General features: G+C 39.8%; 2 protein-coding genes across 2 annotated transcripts; one reads left to right on the forward strand and one right to left on the reverse strand.

The window, feature by feature from the left end:
* The first annotated feature begins 8,685 nt into the window (after window positions 1–8,685).
* LOC146482928 (uncharacterized) lies at window positions 8,686–11,483 on the forward strand. The gene has a single exon (XM_085106474.1). It carries the CDS (start codon window positions 9,011–9,013, stop codon window positions 10,655–10,657), a length of 1,647 nt encoding a protein of 548 aa, XP_084962600.1. The 5' UTR covers window positions 8,686–9,010; the 3' UTR covers window positions 10,658–11,483.
* Window positions 11,484–11,697: 214 nt separating this feature from the next.
* Window positions 11,698–13,819, reverse strand: LOC146482929 (uncharacterized). Its single transcript, XM_085106476.1, has one exon. The coding sequence runs from the start codon at window positions 13,703–13,705 to the stop codon at window positions 11,813–11,815; it is 1,893 nt and encodes a 630-aa protein (XP_084962602.1). The 5' UTR covers window positions 13,706–13,819; the 3' UTR covers window positions 11,698–11,812.
* Window positions 13,820–14,032: the final 213 nt, after the last annotated feature.

A 14,032-nucleotide genomic window follows, 5' to 3' on the forward strand; every position in this document is an offset into this window, starting at 1 on the left:
CTACTTCTGACCAAAATATCCAGCACTGCAGTTTAATGTACACTGAATATTGGTTCGCCTGCGAAAGTAGACGACTTTTCTGGCTCATACAGGCCGTGAACATTGGCAGGGCGTTGAAAAGAGAGATCAGACTTGCGTGCTAATTTAATATTTTTATGAGAGCTCAGCACAAATAAAAAAAATTAACAGCCTCGTTTCAGTATTAGCTTTAAAACTTGAACAAATTCAGCCACTGTACGTCTCGACTATTTTTCTTTAGTTATATTTAACACAAATGTCAGTTCGTTCTCGCTGTCAAGGTAGATTGCAAAGTAAGTTACACATTTGATTAATATTTAACAACTTCCTGTTTGTATTGCAGTGAATTATAGCTATCCGACAACGATACTGAGCAGCTTTGATATTCTTTCCTTCCCTTAAAATAACATGAGCTCTTGCCTCACTAGGATGACAACCATACGAGGAATTAACGTCAAACGCAAATATAAAAAATAAAAAAAAAGATTTGCCATGATGTACGTTCAAGGCAGCCGTGCCTCGATAGTAGGTAACTGGAGAGGAGGGGAGGGGATGTTGGCAACTTTCATTAGCCTCGTGAATGGTACATAACGAAAGTGTTTTGTGTTGTCACCTACAATCTTGGACGGAATAAAAAAATAAAATTAACCCCCCCTCCCCCGCCCCCCTAACCCCCAAAATCAACGATGAATTCGTGCGCGGAAGGAAGGGGTGAGGTGAGGTGAGGTGAGGTGGTTTTAATTTTGCCATTTCAATAATTTCTCATTGTTAGGTGCTAGTCAAGATTTTAGTGGCAGACAACAAGTTTAGGAATGTCGAGAAAGAGGTTGTTGTTGTTCATCGTGGTAGATACAGACGAGTTGCATTCCAACTCAACACAATAAAGAGAGTGGACGCTGAATGCTCTATATAAAAACCGGCAGTACGTGGCGTGCGAGGGCTTAACGCGCGAATCAATTTGTCCACAAGGCGAAATTCTCTCTTTGGAAACCTCCTCAATCCCCAAAATTAGTAAAAATCCACGCGCGAATTCTGCCAGTGAGACTAAAAAGACAAACCCGCTTCAAATTCACCATTCCTCCGACATAGTACACGGCCAAGTACTTGGAGTAGAAAACCGGGGAAATAGTGAAGGTTAGATTTGATCGGCATAAACCGTCTCCAAGGCCAGCAGATGGCAGACCCTTGTTGGTATTTGCAATTGTAACCAGAAACGTAAAAGGCAATTAAAATCGGCAAATATTTCTATCCAAAGTAAAAGTAAAGTGGGTAATTAAAGTAATTTATTTAATGACAATAACACGGAGAGTGCTAGCGCAATCTCCCGAGCCAGAGGCTCATGATAAATTGCTTGACAATAACGGTGAGATCGAATAGGAATCTGTTGGTCTTTAAAGGGACACAGTCACCTGTTGCACATGCGCATTAGATACTATTTCTTAGCTGATTTGCATATCACACTTTATCACAAGTCTCGCGCTGAGAAGCGCATCCTTTGAAAAATGTAAACAAACCTTGTCGAGTCGAAGTATTTGCCAGTCAAAAATTATTATATATATAGTGATTATAGACCTAATGTCATTTTAGAACACTCATTTTCTTGATACCATGGAGAATTTTCTGATGGACTTGTCCAGGGAAAGTCAAACGTCGACGAAAACCTCTGAAGTCGAAGAATCATTAAATCGTTTATTTCGGTATCCGGTCGTGTGAAAAATTATCTTAGCTGTTTCTGCGTTGCACAGTGTTTGCATGAGAAGCAAATTGAGTTCAAATATTAGAGAATATGTCAATTTTAAAACGTAGCGAATCGACTGAGCTGCAGTGTAGCGAAACGACTTTGTAGCGAAACTACCGGTAAGCTTTATTTCTGCTTTCAATCATATATTTTGCTTTTATAATTTCGTTTCTACAACTTCTCCGTTATCTAAATTTAGGAACCAAACCCATGTCGTTGCAAGAACGCTTGCTCGACCCGTAGAAAACAAGGTCCTACTGGAGGTTTTCCTTGTCGAGGAGATAATCGACCGTGTACCGAAGCTTGTCTTCGTCTGAGCTCCAAACCAAGCAGCCATGACGCGTAGTTCGAATCGTTTACGAAGATTCCCACCGCACGAACCTTTCGCCAGGTTGAGAAAATGTAATTTTCCAAATATATATAATGTTGATTTGTTCTCCAATGTTTTTGATTGATTTCTCTCGTTATTTTAGTCAACGCAGGCGATTTCTTCGGCCCGGCGCCTTCACGTTTCCCACCTCTTCTTTTCATGTTCCGTTGGAGACGCGATCCATACTGTTTTTAACCAAATATGATAAAATAATATCATAGGATGAGCAAAAGCATACTCAGAAACAGGTTTCCAGTAAAAGATTGAAAATCCAACAAAACACTGGGAAGATTGAAGCGGATTTCTAGATGCCGACGCGTACTTTTGATTTCGGGTTGAGGTGGACGCTTTTCAAAATTGACAAAAACTAGCGTCCAGGTCAGCGCGGTCACAAAGGTGACTGTGTCCCTTTAAGGAGAGGGGAAAACCGGAGTACCCGGAGAAAAACCTCTCGGAGCAAGGACGAGAACAAACAACAAACTTAACCTTCATGACGTCGACTGAGGGGAAACTCACCTTCTGTAGTTGATGCTTCTCCTTTCGTTTTATATTGAACTTCCACTTTAACTTGAATCCGATGCATCATGCTCGATGTTTCCCTTAAAATTAAAAGTAGATTTGATTAACATGGTGCACAGCCGTATTAACTGGGGTAAACTGCCCAGTTGTAATGCCCGTCAAAAGAATCAGGCTGGTCGCTTACCTAGGAAAGCCCCTGACACTCAGTCAGCTTTCGATGTCAATTGAATTTGTGCGTAACGCAGGTAAGATAGAACATTATCATTTAAAGGCGCCTATGACAGCTCCTCTCAGATCAGGTCTTATCTTCGCTTTAATTAGAATAAATTACCCAGTTGTTATGCACGCCAAATAAATCAACAGTGTCGCTTAGGAATGCCTCTGAAACAGGCAGGTACAAAAGTCGGACCGGATCAACTCGGACTGCCAGTCCGGGTCGGATCAACTCGGATCAACTCGGATCGCCTCGAATCATGAAAAAAACATAAAATAAATGAAATTGAAACTTTTACCCATTTGAAGGTTGAAATTCCGGTCAAAAATGGGCCAAATCAAGAAAGACTCGTCAAAGCCTTGCTCTCTGCGTCGTTTTGTCTTCACGTGGTGCTTGTTTTACAGTCTTGCGATTCCCCAGCGCTTTGCGCTCGCCTTGTCAGTGAAGTTCTTTAGTAGAGATAATACCCCATAAAAGCATAGAAACAAGGATTTCTGAGATAACGGACGGTTGTGAACGGATGAATTTTAGCAGTATATATTTGCAATTGAAATTGAATGATAAGGAATGCAGATTAAAAAGACAAGTAAAAACATGCAAAGATTGAGTGAAAATGACAAGAAGTAATGAAAACTTTACGGACGCCGGTAAGGAAAAGTACAAAAATGCAAACTTGAAACGAAACTTGGTTTGTTGGGGAAAAATACTTCATCAAAATTTGATCCTGCAAGCAGTGTCGAGAGAGATTGGCGCCGGAACATGAAAAAATTTCAAACTGACAAAATGCACGTGCTTTCAGTTCCGTTGCACGTGCGCTTACCGTTGGTTCACGTTTTAATTTTCCAATGAAAAACAACAACGAAAATTGGTCTAATGACGTGACTCCATATAATAACTTAATTTCAGTTAAGGAGGGATTTTACCTGAACGCCAGTTTTCCGCCACTTGACATGGCTTTAACGGAAATATCTCGTTCACGTTTCAAGCAATCCAAAAACTCTACTCTCACCCCGTGAATCTGTGTTGTGGGGTGTTTTGTGAAGTTTTGGGCGATTTGGTGGTATATTTGGGAGGAGATTGGTTTTCAAGAAGGATTGGTAAAATTAAGAGAATTAAGAAATATTGAAGATTTAGTGAAATTAGAATTTGTAGTTAATAATTAATAGACGGACACCAAGTTAGTCCACTGGCAACCTGCGGTGCTCTTGCGTGGGTATCAACTGTCTGTTAGTGTTCCAAAAATTCTTTCTTCTATCCCTTCTTAAAACCTCTTCAAATTTCATTCAAATTTAGGTAGAATCCCCCTTAATCTAATATACACATTAAGGCTGGACATGCTTACTGGAAATGCTCACCGGAGCTCACCGGAAATGCAGCAGACTACAAGGTCATATGGGAGGAACAAGACAGCCCTAGTTCAGCATCAAAGTGCGACAAACTCATTATCCATCTAGTCGGACTTACATCCACTAGTGAAGACCAATTGGTCGCTCTAACAGTCTTTAGCACAACCGGAAGAAATCAAGTTCAGGGTAAGAAATTCGAGGAATGGACCAAATTTGAGTTTCCCGTGCTCCTCAACATTGTAAACTCACTTTCCGATCTCCAACCTCTTACTTCTCTTCCTCGTTATAATGATTTTTCTCTATTTGGATCGTCACTTCACAATTTCTTTACAAATTTTATTCACTTTGTTGGAGATGGAGACATTCCCGCTGCAAACAACGTGGAAAACGATGATAATGGCTCAGCCACCCGAAATAGAACATTGCAAGAATTAACAGAAGATCTGGAACCACTCACGGTCTCACCCAACCGCTTAAAAACAATTGCATCCATGAGAGACACCCTTGGACAACTAGAAGTGGATTTTACTCATCATCAAATTCTTAGCTCTGGAGATCTCGAGAATATCAAGGACAAAATCGCTAAACAAGATCACTTAATCAAAGTACAAAAGCAAACACTCGATGATCGATACTCTAATCTATCTTCCCAAATTAATTCACTCCAAGAAATGATTTCTCAACAATCAAAAGTTATTAGGACACTGCAAGATGAAAATCAATCTCTGCACAAAAAAACTCAGCAAATCACAAAAACAAATCAAGTGTTGCAAGAATCGGAAAATACTCTAAAGGCGGAAATAAATTTTCTTAAAGAGCAAGTAACAGCGCTTTGGCAAAACACCAGACATACATCGGATGAGATCAATCAGCCAGACACAACATCCGCTTCATCTGTGCCAAGCATCACTTCCGAAAAAAGACCTGGAACCCCAACACTTTTGACGACGGAAACAAGTTCTCTGTCAATAACGCCGAATACCCCTACAGAGAACAGATTTATACCACTTCAAGATCATGGTGAATCTGATAACACATCAAACAGTCGACAGGATATTGATGTGGTAAACAACACAACTACCACTTCACCAAAAACCAATCCTCCTAACCAGCGCGGCAATGGTATCTTAACTCAACCACCTAGCTTCCCTGCTGTGGTCGACAAATGTGTTTTTCTTTGCGACTCAAATGGAAAGTTTCTCGACAAGAAAAAGCTTTTCCCTTCTGGCCAGGACTTTACTTTTTTCAGATGTCCCACAACCACTCACGCACGCTCAATTCTACAAGATGAAATCAATAAAGAACAAGAACACCCAAAACTAATTCTCATCCACAGTGGAACAAATGATCTAACGCCGACCACACTAATAGACGACTTCATCTCTGAAATCTCCGTCTTTATTACACAAGTATCCACAATGTTTCCAAAAAGTAAAATTATCTATTCTACTCTTCTACCTCGAGCAGATATCTCCTTGCACAATCTGTCAAAAATAAACGCGAAACTTTTTGACAGCTGTTCTACATTACCAAACGTCCACATGTTGAGTCATGAAAATATCTTCTCCAAAGGACTAGATGTCTTACATGACAACAAACACCTTAAGAAAAGGCACCTTGGCTTGTTTGCCGCGAACCTCGTAGCAGCAATTCGTGGTCGAGCTCAACAACCACCTCGTTCTGTTCCAAGCCAACCGAACCGCTCTTCGTCCTCACCCTCGCGTTCACTTTATCCAAAGACGGAGGAAATCCATGCATTCCCAACCAATCCGGTTGGAAACGGCCTGAACAAATTCTACCTAAACGCAGAGACACATCATCCACCACCATCGTTTCGCCAGCCCTATACAAGTTCCCTGGAAGGTTATTCTTCCTACAGTAATGCTGTAAAATATGGTCCCCTCAGCGGAACCAACAGACCGACCTACCACACTCCGCAGCAGCAGTCAAAATTAGTTCATGCACAGGATGGTCCACCTGCAAAAGCGAATGAGCATCTAATACCCAACTCTTCATCTCTCCCTTACAATGATCAGTCTGGTGATAGCAAGATCTCTGGAGTGGAAGTACCCAAGGAACTGGTATCGTTACTGCGTTTTATTAAGACTCTACTCTAATCCCTTATAAACTAATATAGACTTTCCTTTGCCTCTAAGTGACATAGCGGGGCTATTTACCGGGATATCCGGTGAATTTGCTCTATTTTCTCTTTTCGGATACCGATATGCCAGAATCAAATCAATCTAATAAGCTCTCCTTTTTTGCCTGGAATATCAATGGTCTGTTTTCAAAGACATTAGGCGACAAATTACGAAATAGTGACTTTTTAAGTATGATTAAAAATTCTGATTTCACAATTCTTTCCGAAACATGGAAAAAAGGGAATATTGAAGTTGAAGGCTTCAAGGTTGTGACTACAAATGCCGTAAAAACAGGAAACTGCGGTCGCCACTCGGGGGGCCTAGCTTTGCTTTATAAGCCAAAGTTTCATGATTGGATCTCAGTGGAAAAACAATCGACGAATTTTTTATGGTTTAAAATTCTGAAGAAAATCACGAAAACTGATAACGACATCTATGCGCCTTTCCACCGTACAATTCCATTTACTTCTCTCCTGAACTATTTGAAGAACTTGAAAATGACATCGAAAAATTCTCCTCACACGGATCAATTCTCCTCATGGGAGATTTCAACTCAAGAACAGGTAAATACCCAGACAATATTTGTCAAGACGGCAACTCGATTATAGTAAATGATCAATCTAAATCTTCACAATACGCCATTCAGCGAAATAGCTTTGATAACGATTTAAATAACCACGGGAAAAAGCTTTTAGAAATCTGTCGGAGTGCAGATCTAAGAATTCTGAATGGTCGAATATCTGGTGATTCATTAGGAAGACCCACATTTCATGGAAAATCAGGAGTCAGTGTTATTGACTATACAATATGTGATCAAAATTTATTCCCCCATGTGGCGAAATTCATTGTTAGAGAGCCGTCAAGTTTATCAGATCACAGTTCAATAATGGCATGGCTTAATATTGGCACAAATGATAATCACTTAGCCACAACAAATACCAACGATACACTAACTCGTTTACCCAAACAATTTATTTGGGAAAGTAATTCACCACAAAAATTTAGAGCCGCGCTACAATCAAGAGATATACAGAGATTGATACACGATTTTCTTATTGACAGTGGGCCAGACAGAAACATCAACACCTCCCTCGATGCAGTAGAAAATATTATTTTAACAACTGCAAAACGTTGTTTAAAAATTAAGGTCATTAAAAAACGACATGTTAGACTGCCTGCTAACAAAAAATGGTTTGATAAAGATTGTCGTCTTAAACGACACGAGTTACGTAAACTTGCTAATCTAAAGCATAGAGACCCCCTTAATATCACGCTTAGGGAAAAGTATCACACCGTCTTAAACCAGTACAAAAGCCTCCTGAAAGAGAAGAGGAAAGAATACTATCATGCTAAGATTTCGGAACTTGAAAAAACAGTAGATAACTCGAACAGCCGAAGCTTTTGGAATTGTCTAAAATCGATGGACGACTCTGTTCAGGAACGTTATAACCCCCCGATATCGGAAGAAAGTTGGATATCACACTTCGAATCGCTACACTCTAACGAACCCCTTAATTCACACCAAGAAGCGACTCGCAGTGCGTTACATAGACTAGAAAATGCGACTCATCCCAACTCCTTGGACTATCTTATATCTGAACTTGAAATACGTCAAGCGGCAAAAAAGCTAAAAAACAATAAATCTCCGTATTCAGATAGAATCAAAAATGAAATGATCAAATCTAGCTTAAACGAGTTAATGCCAATCTATTTACAGCTATTTAACAAGGCCTTTAGCTCAGGTACAATGCCTCAAAATTGGTGCGATGGTCTTATTACACCCATTTTTAAAACTGGATCTAAAACTGATCCCTCAAATTATCGTGGAATCTGTATTTCTAGTTGTCTTGGTAAATTATTTTGCTCAATTCTTAATCAAAGACTCCTCGAACACGTTCAGTCGCATAACATTCTTCATAAATCTCAAATTGGTTTTTTAGCAAAAAATCGAACAGCAGACCATGTCTTTACACTACGAACACTAGTAGATAAACTCACCAAACAAAAGTATACGCATGTTTTGTGGACTTTATCTAGAAAAGCGTTTGATTCTGTCTGGCACGATGGACTTATGTACAAGTTGTTACAAATCAATGTCGGAGGAAGCTTTTATCAAATTATCAAAAGTTTATACTCGAATTCTACGTGTTCTGTTAGAATTGGAAATAGCCAAACGCGATCTTTTCAATACAGTAGAGGTGTGCGCCAAGGCTGCATTTTAAGTCCTCTGCTCTTTAATCTATATGTTAACGATTTAGCCTTTTCGTTCAACAATATTTTGTCTGACCCGTTTATACTACCAAATGGTATGAGGGCCCGTTCTGGTCAAAATTATCCTCATATATTTTTCCTATTGCAGAAATAATAAAACTCTGCTTACAATTATTTCTATGGTGTTTCATAATTAATTATACGTGCCCCTAGAATTATTTATACGTGTTCAAATTAATTTCATGTGCCCCATCATTAATTATACGTGCCCCTAGAATTATTTATACGTGTTCAAATTAATTTTATGTGCCCCATCATTAATTATACGTGCCCCTAGAATTATTTATACGTGTGCTAATTAATTTTATGTGCCCTATCATTATTTACGCGCTGTTTGAATTATTTTTGTCTGTGTTTGATTTATTTCTTTGAGAGCATGAATTAATTTTTCCTATGCACGAATTTATAGGCAAATCCCATATACCTTTGCGCGCTGTTAAAGAGTCCCATGATCCCCTGCGTGTGAGAACTGGTAATTTCATCATGGCGGCCAGAGTGCATCGCACGAGCGTTATCCGAGAAAGAAATGAGCGAGGTTTTCGTAATTTTCTACAAAATTTGAAGGCAGTCCTTAGTCTTTTTTTCACCCCCGATAACGAGCAGCTAACAACTGACGCTTTAAGAGACGCAAAACGGTACCTTCTAGATGCTAAAGGGACTTTATCTCTGCTATTGAACGACTTAAAAAGAGGTGACCCAAACCCAACAGGGCTACCTACAAATGCTATCAAGGTACCACTGCAGGATTTAAAGGAATCTGTGTGTCAGCTTCAGCTTATTTTGTCACTTGAGATAGAAAGGAGAGAGCAAGAGTCAGCTTTGTACGTGGATGCGGCTTACTCTGCAGGTGTCACGTCAACACAGTTTGGACCTGGGCGAAGACGTTATGACATCTCCAAGGATCAGCTAGAACACTTGCGCTCACTCTTTTTTTCGTGGCAAAAAATAGCAGATATGCTCCAGGTGAGTGTTTCTACTATTCAAAGAAGGCGCAATGAGTTTGGACTTGATGACAAGTTTGAGAGTTATTCGGATATTACAGATGATGAGTTGGATGAGATTTATTTTAGTATAACAGGTAACTCAAGTGAAGGCCCACTGACCCCTAATATCGGAAGAAGGCGCTTCATCGGTACATTGAGAAGTCGGGGTTTACGTATTCAAAGATGGAGAGTCAGTGATTGTTTACATCGTGTTGACCCTGTTGGCACTGCTTTGCGGTGGCGGATGACAATCCATCGCAGGAAATATTTTGTTCCAACACCTAACAGTCTTTGGCATATTGACTCTGGGCACAAACTGATACGATACAAACTGATAACTCATGTCTGTATTGATGGCAAAACAAGATTGTTAATATACGCTTCCTGCTGCAACAACAACAAAGCTGATACAGTCCTATCTTTGTTCCGGAAAGGAGTGGAACAGTGGGGACTACCATCGCGTGTTCGAAGTGACTATGGCATGGAAAACTTTTACGTCCGCCAATACATGATAGACCAACGTGGAGAAGGCAGAGGAAGCATCATAACTGGATCCTCAGTACATAACTCTAGAGTTGAGAGAGCGCATCGGGATATTTACTCTGGTGTACTGGCTTTCTATGCGCGCATTTTTGAAGCAATGGAAGATGAGGGCATTCTTGACATATTGGATGATGTTCATTTGTATAGTCTTCACCATGTCTTTATTCCCAGGATCAATAGATCTTTGGATGAGTTCATTCAACAAATGAACAATCACCCAGTTTCAAGTGAAAACAACCTGTCACCCTTGCAAATGTGGGAAAAAGGGATGTTGGAGAACATGCATTCTGGGAACACAGCACTGTCACCAGCACAAATTGAAGAGTTTGGAGTCGATCCAGAGGGTTTAGTTTCTGTGGAAGACGAAGATTATCAGGTTAATGTTTCTCCTCTATCATTAGAGGTTTCTGATGAACACTTGACCCAAATGCCAGATCCAATACAGAATGATGGGAATAGTGGTATTACAATCTTTAAACAGTGCATGGAGTTACTTAATTCTCCTTTAACTTAAACCTTTACTATTACTAGGAAACAACCTCACGAAATTAGGAGACAATGAAATTCCGGAAAAGAGGAAAAAAAGAAGTAAGGCATGCAATGTAAGAATATTTCACTATCCCATTCTACCTTTGAGAGCTTTATTTTGCCAGAGTTTACTTTGGTCAATAGATACAGTGGACAATTAAAAGAGAGATTTTGTTGCGTTATTTTTTTCTATTCGAGCTTCAGATTCCTGTGTTCAAAATCACTTCTGAGTGTCTTTTGTTTTTATCTCTCATTACCGTGTAATATATTTCTTTCAGTAAAAGATCAGTGTCATAACTATGGCAGTGGGCAGTGGATTAGAGCACAGTTATAAACTAAGTTTGAAACTGTGCAAAACAAACAAGTTTGCACCCCCCTACCCCCCCCCCCTCCAAAAAAAAAGTAAAGCACTCTCAAGGTTTGTCAGATAACAAATTGCACACCTTCTAATACCTGGATATTCTGATGATTTACAGTTTGCAGTGTTTTTTGTAATTATCAGGTGTCATATCAGCGGTATCATCACCTTAGTTCCTGACTCGTTACTTACTTTCATTACTCTTGGGTTCCTGACCCACCACATTAACTGGACACAATTAACTTTCCTCTAAACTTTCTTTATTGCACTCTTTGCAACAAAGGACATGTCAAAAACATGCTTATCAAAACTGGAACATGCTTACTTCAAAGCTGTTAACAGGAACTAATTATGATACTAAGAAACACCCTGAACCTATTGGAATGTCTGAAGATACTGTTAAAAGCAAAACAAAATGTTTGTGCATTGGGTGACAGTAGCATCCCCTCTGTGGTAGGGCAACAGTCCTTAACCTTTTAAATCCTAATATCGAAAAGAATATCCCTCATTCTGTTCTCCATATGATCCTTATACTACCAGTAGCGAGAATTTGTTTTAAAATCAACAATTTTAATTTTTCCACATTCTTGTTACAATGTACCTCTACATTTTAAACACAACAGAGAAATGAAAAGGAGAAATTTGAAGCTAATCACATAGCTTATCACTTTAAAGAAATAACATTCTCAAATTTTCACTGTCTGTGAACAGAACTGTAACATTCTTCCAAAAAATTGAACTAGAACTTGTGATTTAATGTCTTATTATGAAAATTTAAAACAATCAAACTTTGCCAAAGAAAGGTTGGGAAAATGCCAAATCATACATTTCAAACAGCTTCTCCTGAGGAGGTAACTGAAATTCATGGGTTGCCCTTGGAAGACTTAAGATATTAGCACAGGTGTGGGCAGTTGGTGTAACACTTGCACGAGCTGTTTGTTCTCCTGCTTGCACAGTGGAATCTTGACCATTTCTGATCAAAGGAAGAACAAATTCAATTGATGGATTCATGCCAAATCCAAGAACTGGCTCTTCAGAAGCACCTGTTAAAAACTCCAAAATGTGGCATAACTCAAGGTGCCTCTCTCCACATGACCGTCTGCCACTAGCAACCTCTCTTACATATCTTACAAAAAACTGATAGACTTCTTTCTCATGCTTGAGGGCATTGCTTCCCTCCTCGGAAAACTTTGGCTTTAGTGTTTGCAAAAGCCTTGGGACATTGACTTTGTGTTGAGATTCTGGTCTCAACAAGTGAATGAGCATGGGGAGTTGCCGAATGGCACTTAACATACCTAGCATCTCCAGTCCCGCTTGCATTGCCCTCACACAATGATTACTACTTTTGTTCGGGGACAGGAGTTCCTGTAAAATGCTATCAATAATGAATGCAGGCATTTGGCCATTCCGCAACATTGCTACTCCAACCATAATGCCAAAATAATAATAATCTTTTGACAGATACTGTCTTAATCCTTTATCAAAATACTTGCCCTTTATCTGTCTGTTCATAAGTCTAATCCACTCCTTGCGTGGACCCCCCTGGTCAACTGATTCTTCTCCCATAAAATCTACTTTAAAAGTCAATCTGTAGTTGTCAATAAACTCTAGTTCACTGAAGGTTGTTTCAAGAACCCTGTCCCTATCCACAGTGATGAAGTTTGTTGCCCCTTCACAAGAGGTTAGTTCAAGTGGTCTTCCTGTGACAATCTTTTCTTGAAGAAACCGTATTACCTCTACAGGATCGTGAAGGTTTTGGCTATTTGCTGCGTCAATTATTGAGCTCATGTCAAATGGACACTGAATTAAATGTTCTTCATGATCAGAAGCTGATGCTGCCACTGGGCTGACACTTGCTGCTCTTGTGCCGGCATCCCCTACATCTGTTTGGTCCACTGTTATGCTTGCTGCGACTGTGTTGGTAGTTGATGTTGATGTTGCGCTAGCACTTGTGTTTATTCCTCCAGTTGTACTTATGTTTTCTGTATAGTCAAAAACTGAGTATGAAAGCATATCATCACTTTCGTCATCAGGTAATTCAGCAAGTAGCCTTATGTAAACACATCCTGATGAGGCAATCGATTTTAGCAAAAGTTTGGAGTCTATTCTCCGGCCACTAGGAATGTTTGGGGGCACCAGTGTCCCAGAACAGTTTTTCACGATTTCAAAGCAGAATCCCTCCATCTGTGTGCCTTTTAGCAATGCTGTCAGTTCTTTCTCCAGTTGTTTAGCACTCCAGTCTTTGCTCACTTCAAATCCCGAGATAACTCGTTTGGATTTTTCGAGTTCTGCCTTCTCTGCTTTAGATGGAACTCGATCATGGCCATACTCAATGACAACCACATCTTTTGTCACAGTTGGTGATTCAGTTGGCCGCCCAGGAGCACGCCGATTATACGGTGCAGCTCGAGCAGAAGGTGCAGATGTTGAGCGACTGTAGCAAAGCGAGCCACGTGTTGTGTTTCTACCTCTAGAATTCACACTTGGAAATCGCCGCTGAAGTTCTTGGAGAGCGTTTGTAGAGGACAAACTTCCTGAACTGCTTGAGGAATCTGATGGAAGGCTTGATCTCCCCACTATGTCTGTAAGTCGAGTAATATTTTCAATGGCATTTTCAGCAATTCGGATAATTTCTTCCTTTTGAGAACCGCTCCAACCCGAGGATCTAGCCGCCATGTTGAAAACACCTCGTGGCTGTCACAGTCCGCAAAGACTAATGGGATTCGTTAACAGCGCGCAAAGGTGTATGGGATTTGCTTTTAAATTCATGCATAGGAAAAATTACTTCATGCTCTCAAAGAAATAAATCAAACACAGACAAAAATAATTCAAACAGCGCATAAATAATGATAGGGCACATAAAATTAATTAGCACACGTATAAATAATTGTAGGGACACGTATAATTAATGATGGGGCACATAAAACTAATTTGAACACGTATAAATAATTCTAGGGGCACGTATAATTAATTATGAAACACCATAGAAATAATTGTAAGCAG

Source organism: Pavona decussata, unplaced genomic scaffold (genome assembly GCF_977016875.1).
Source record: "Pavona decussata unplaced genomic scaffold, jaPavDecu1.1 SCAFFOLD_41, whole genome shotgun sequence".
Classification (NCBI taxonomy): domain Eukaryota; kingdom Metazoa; phylum Cnidaria; class Anthozoa; order Scleractinia; family Agariciidae; genus Pavona; species Pavona decussata.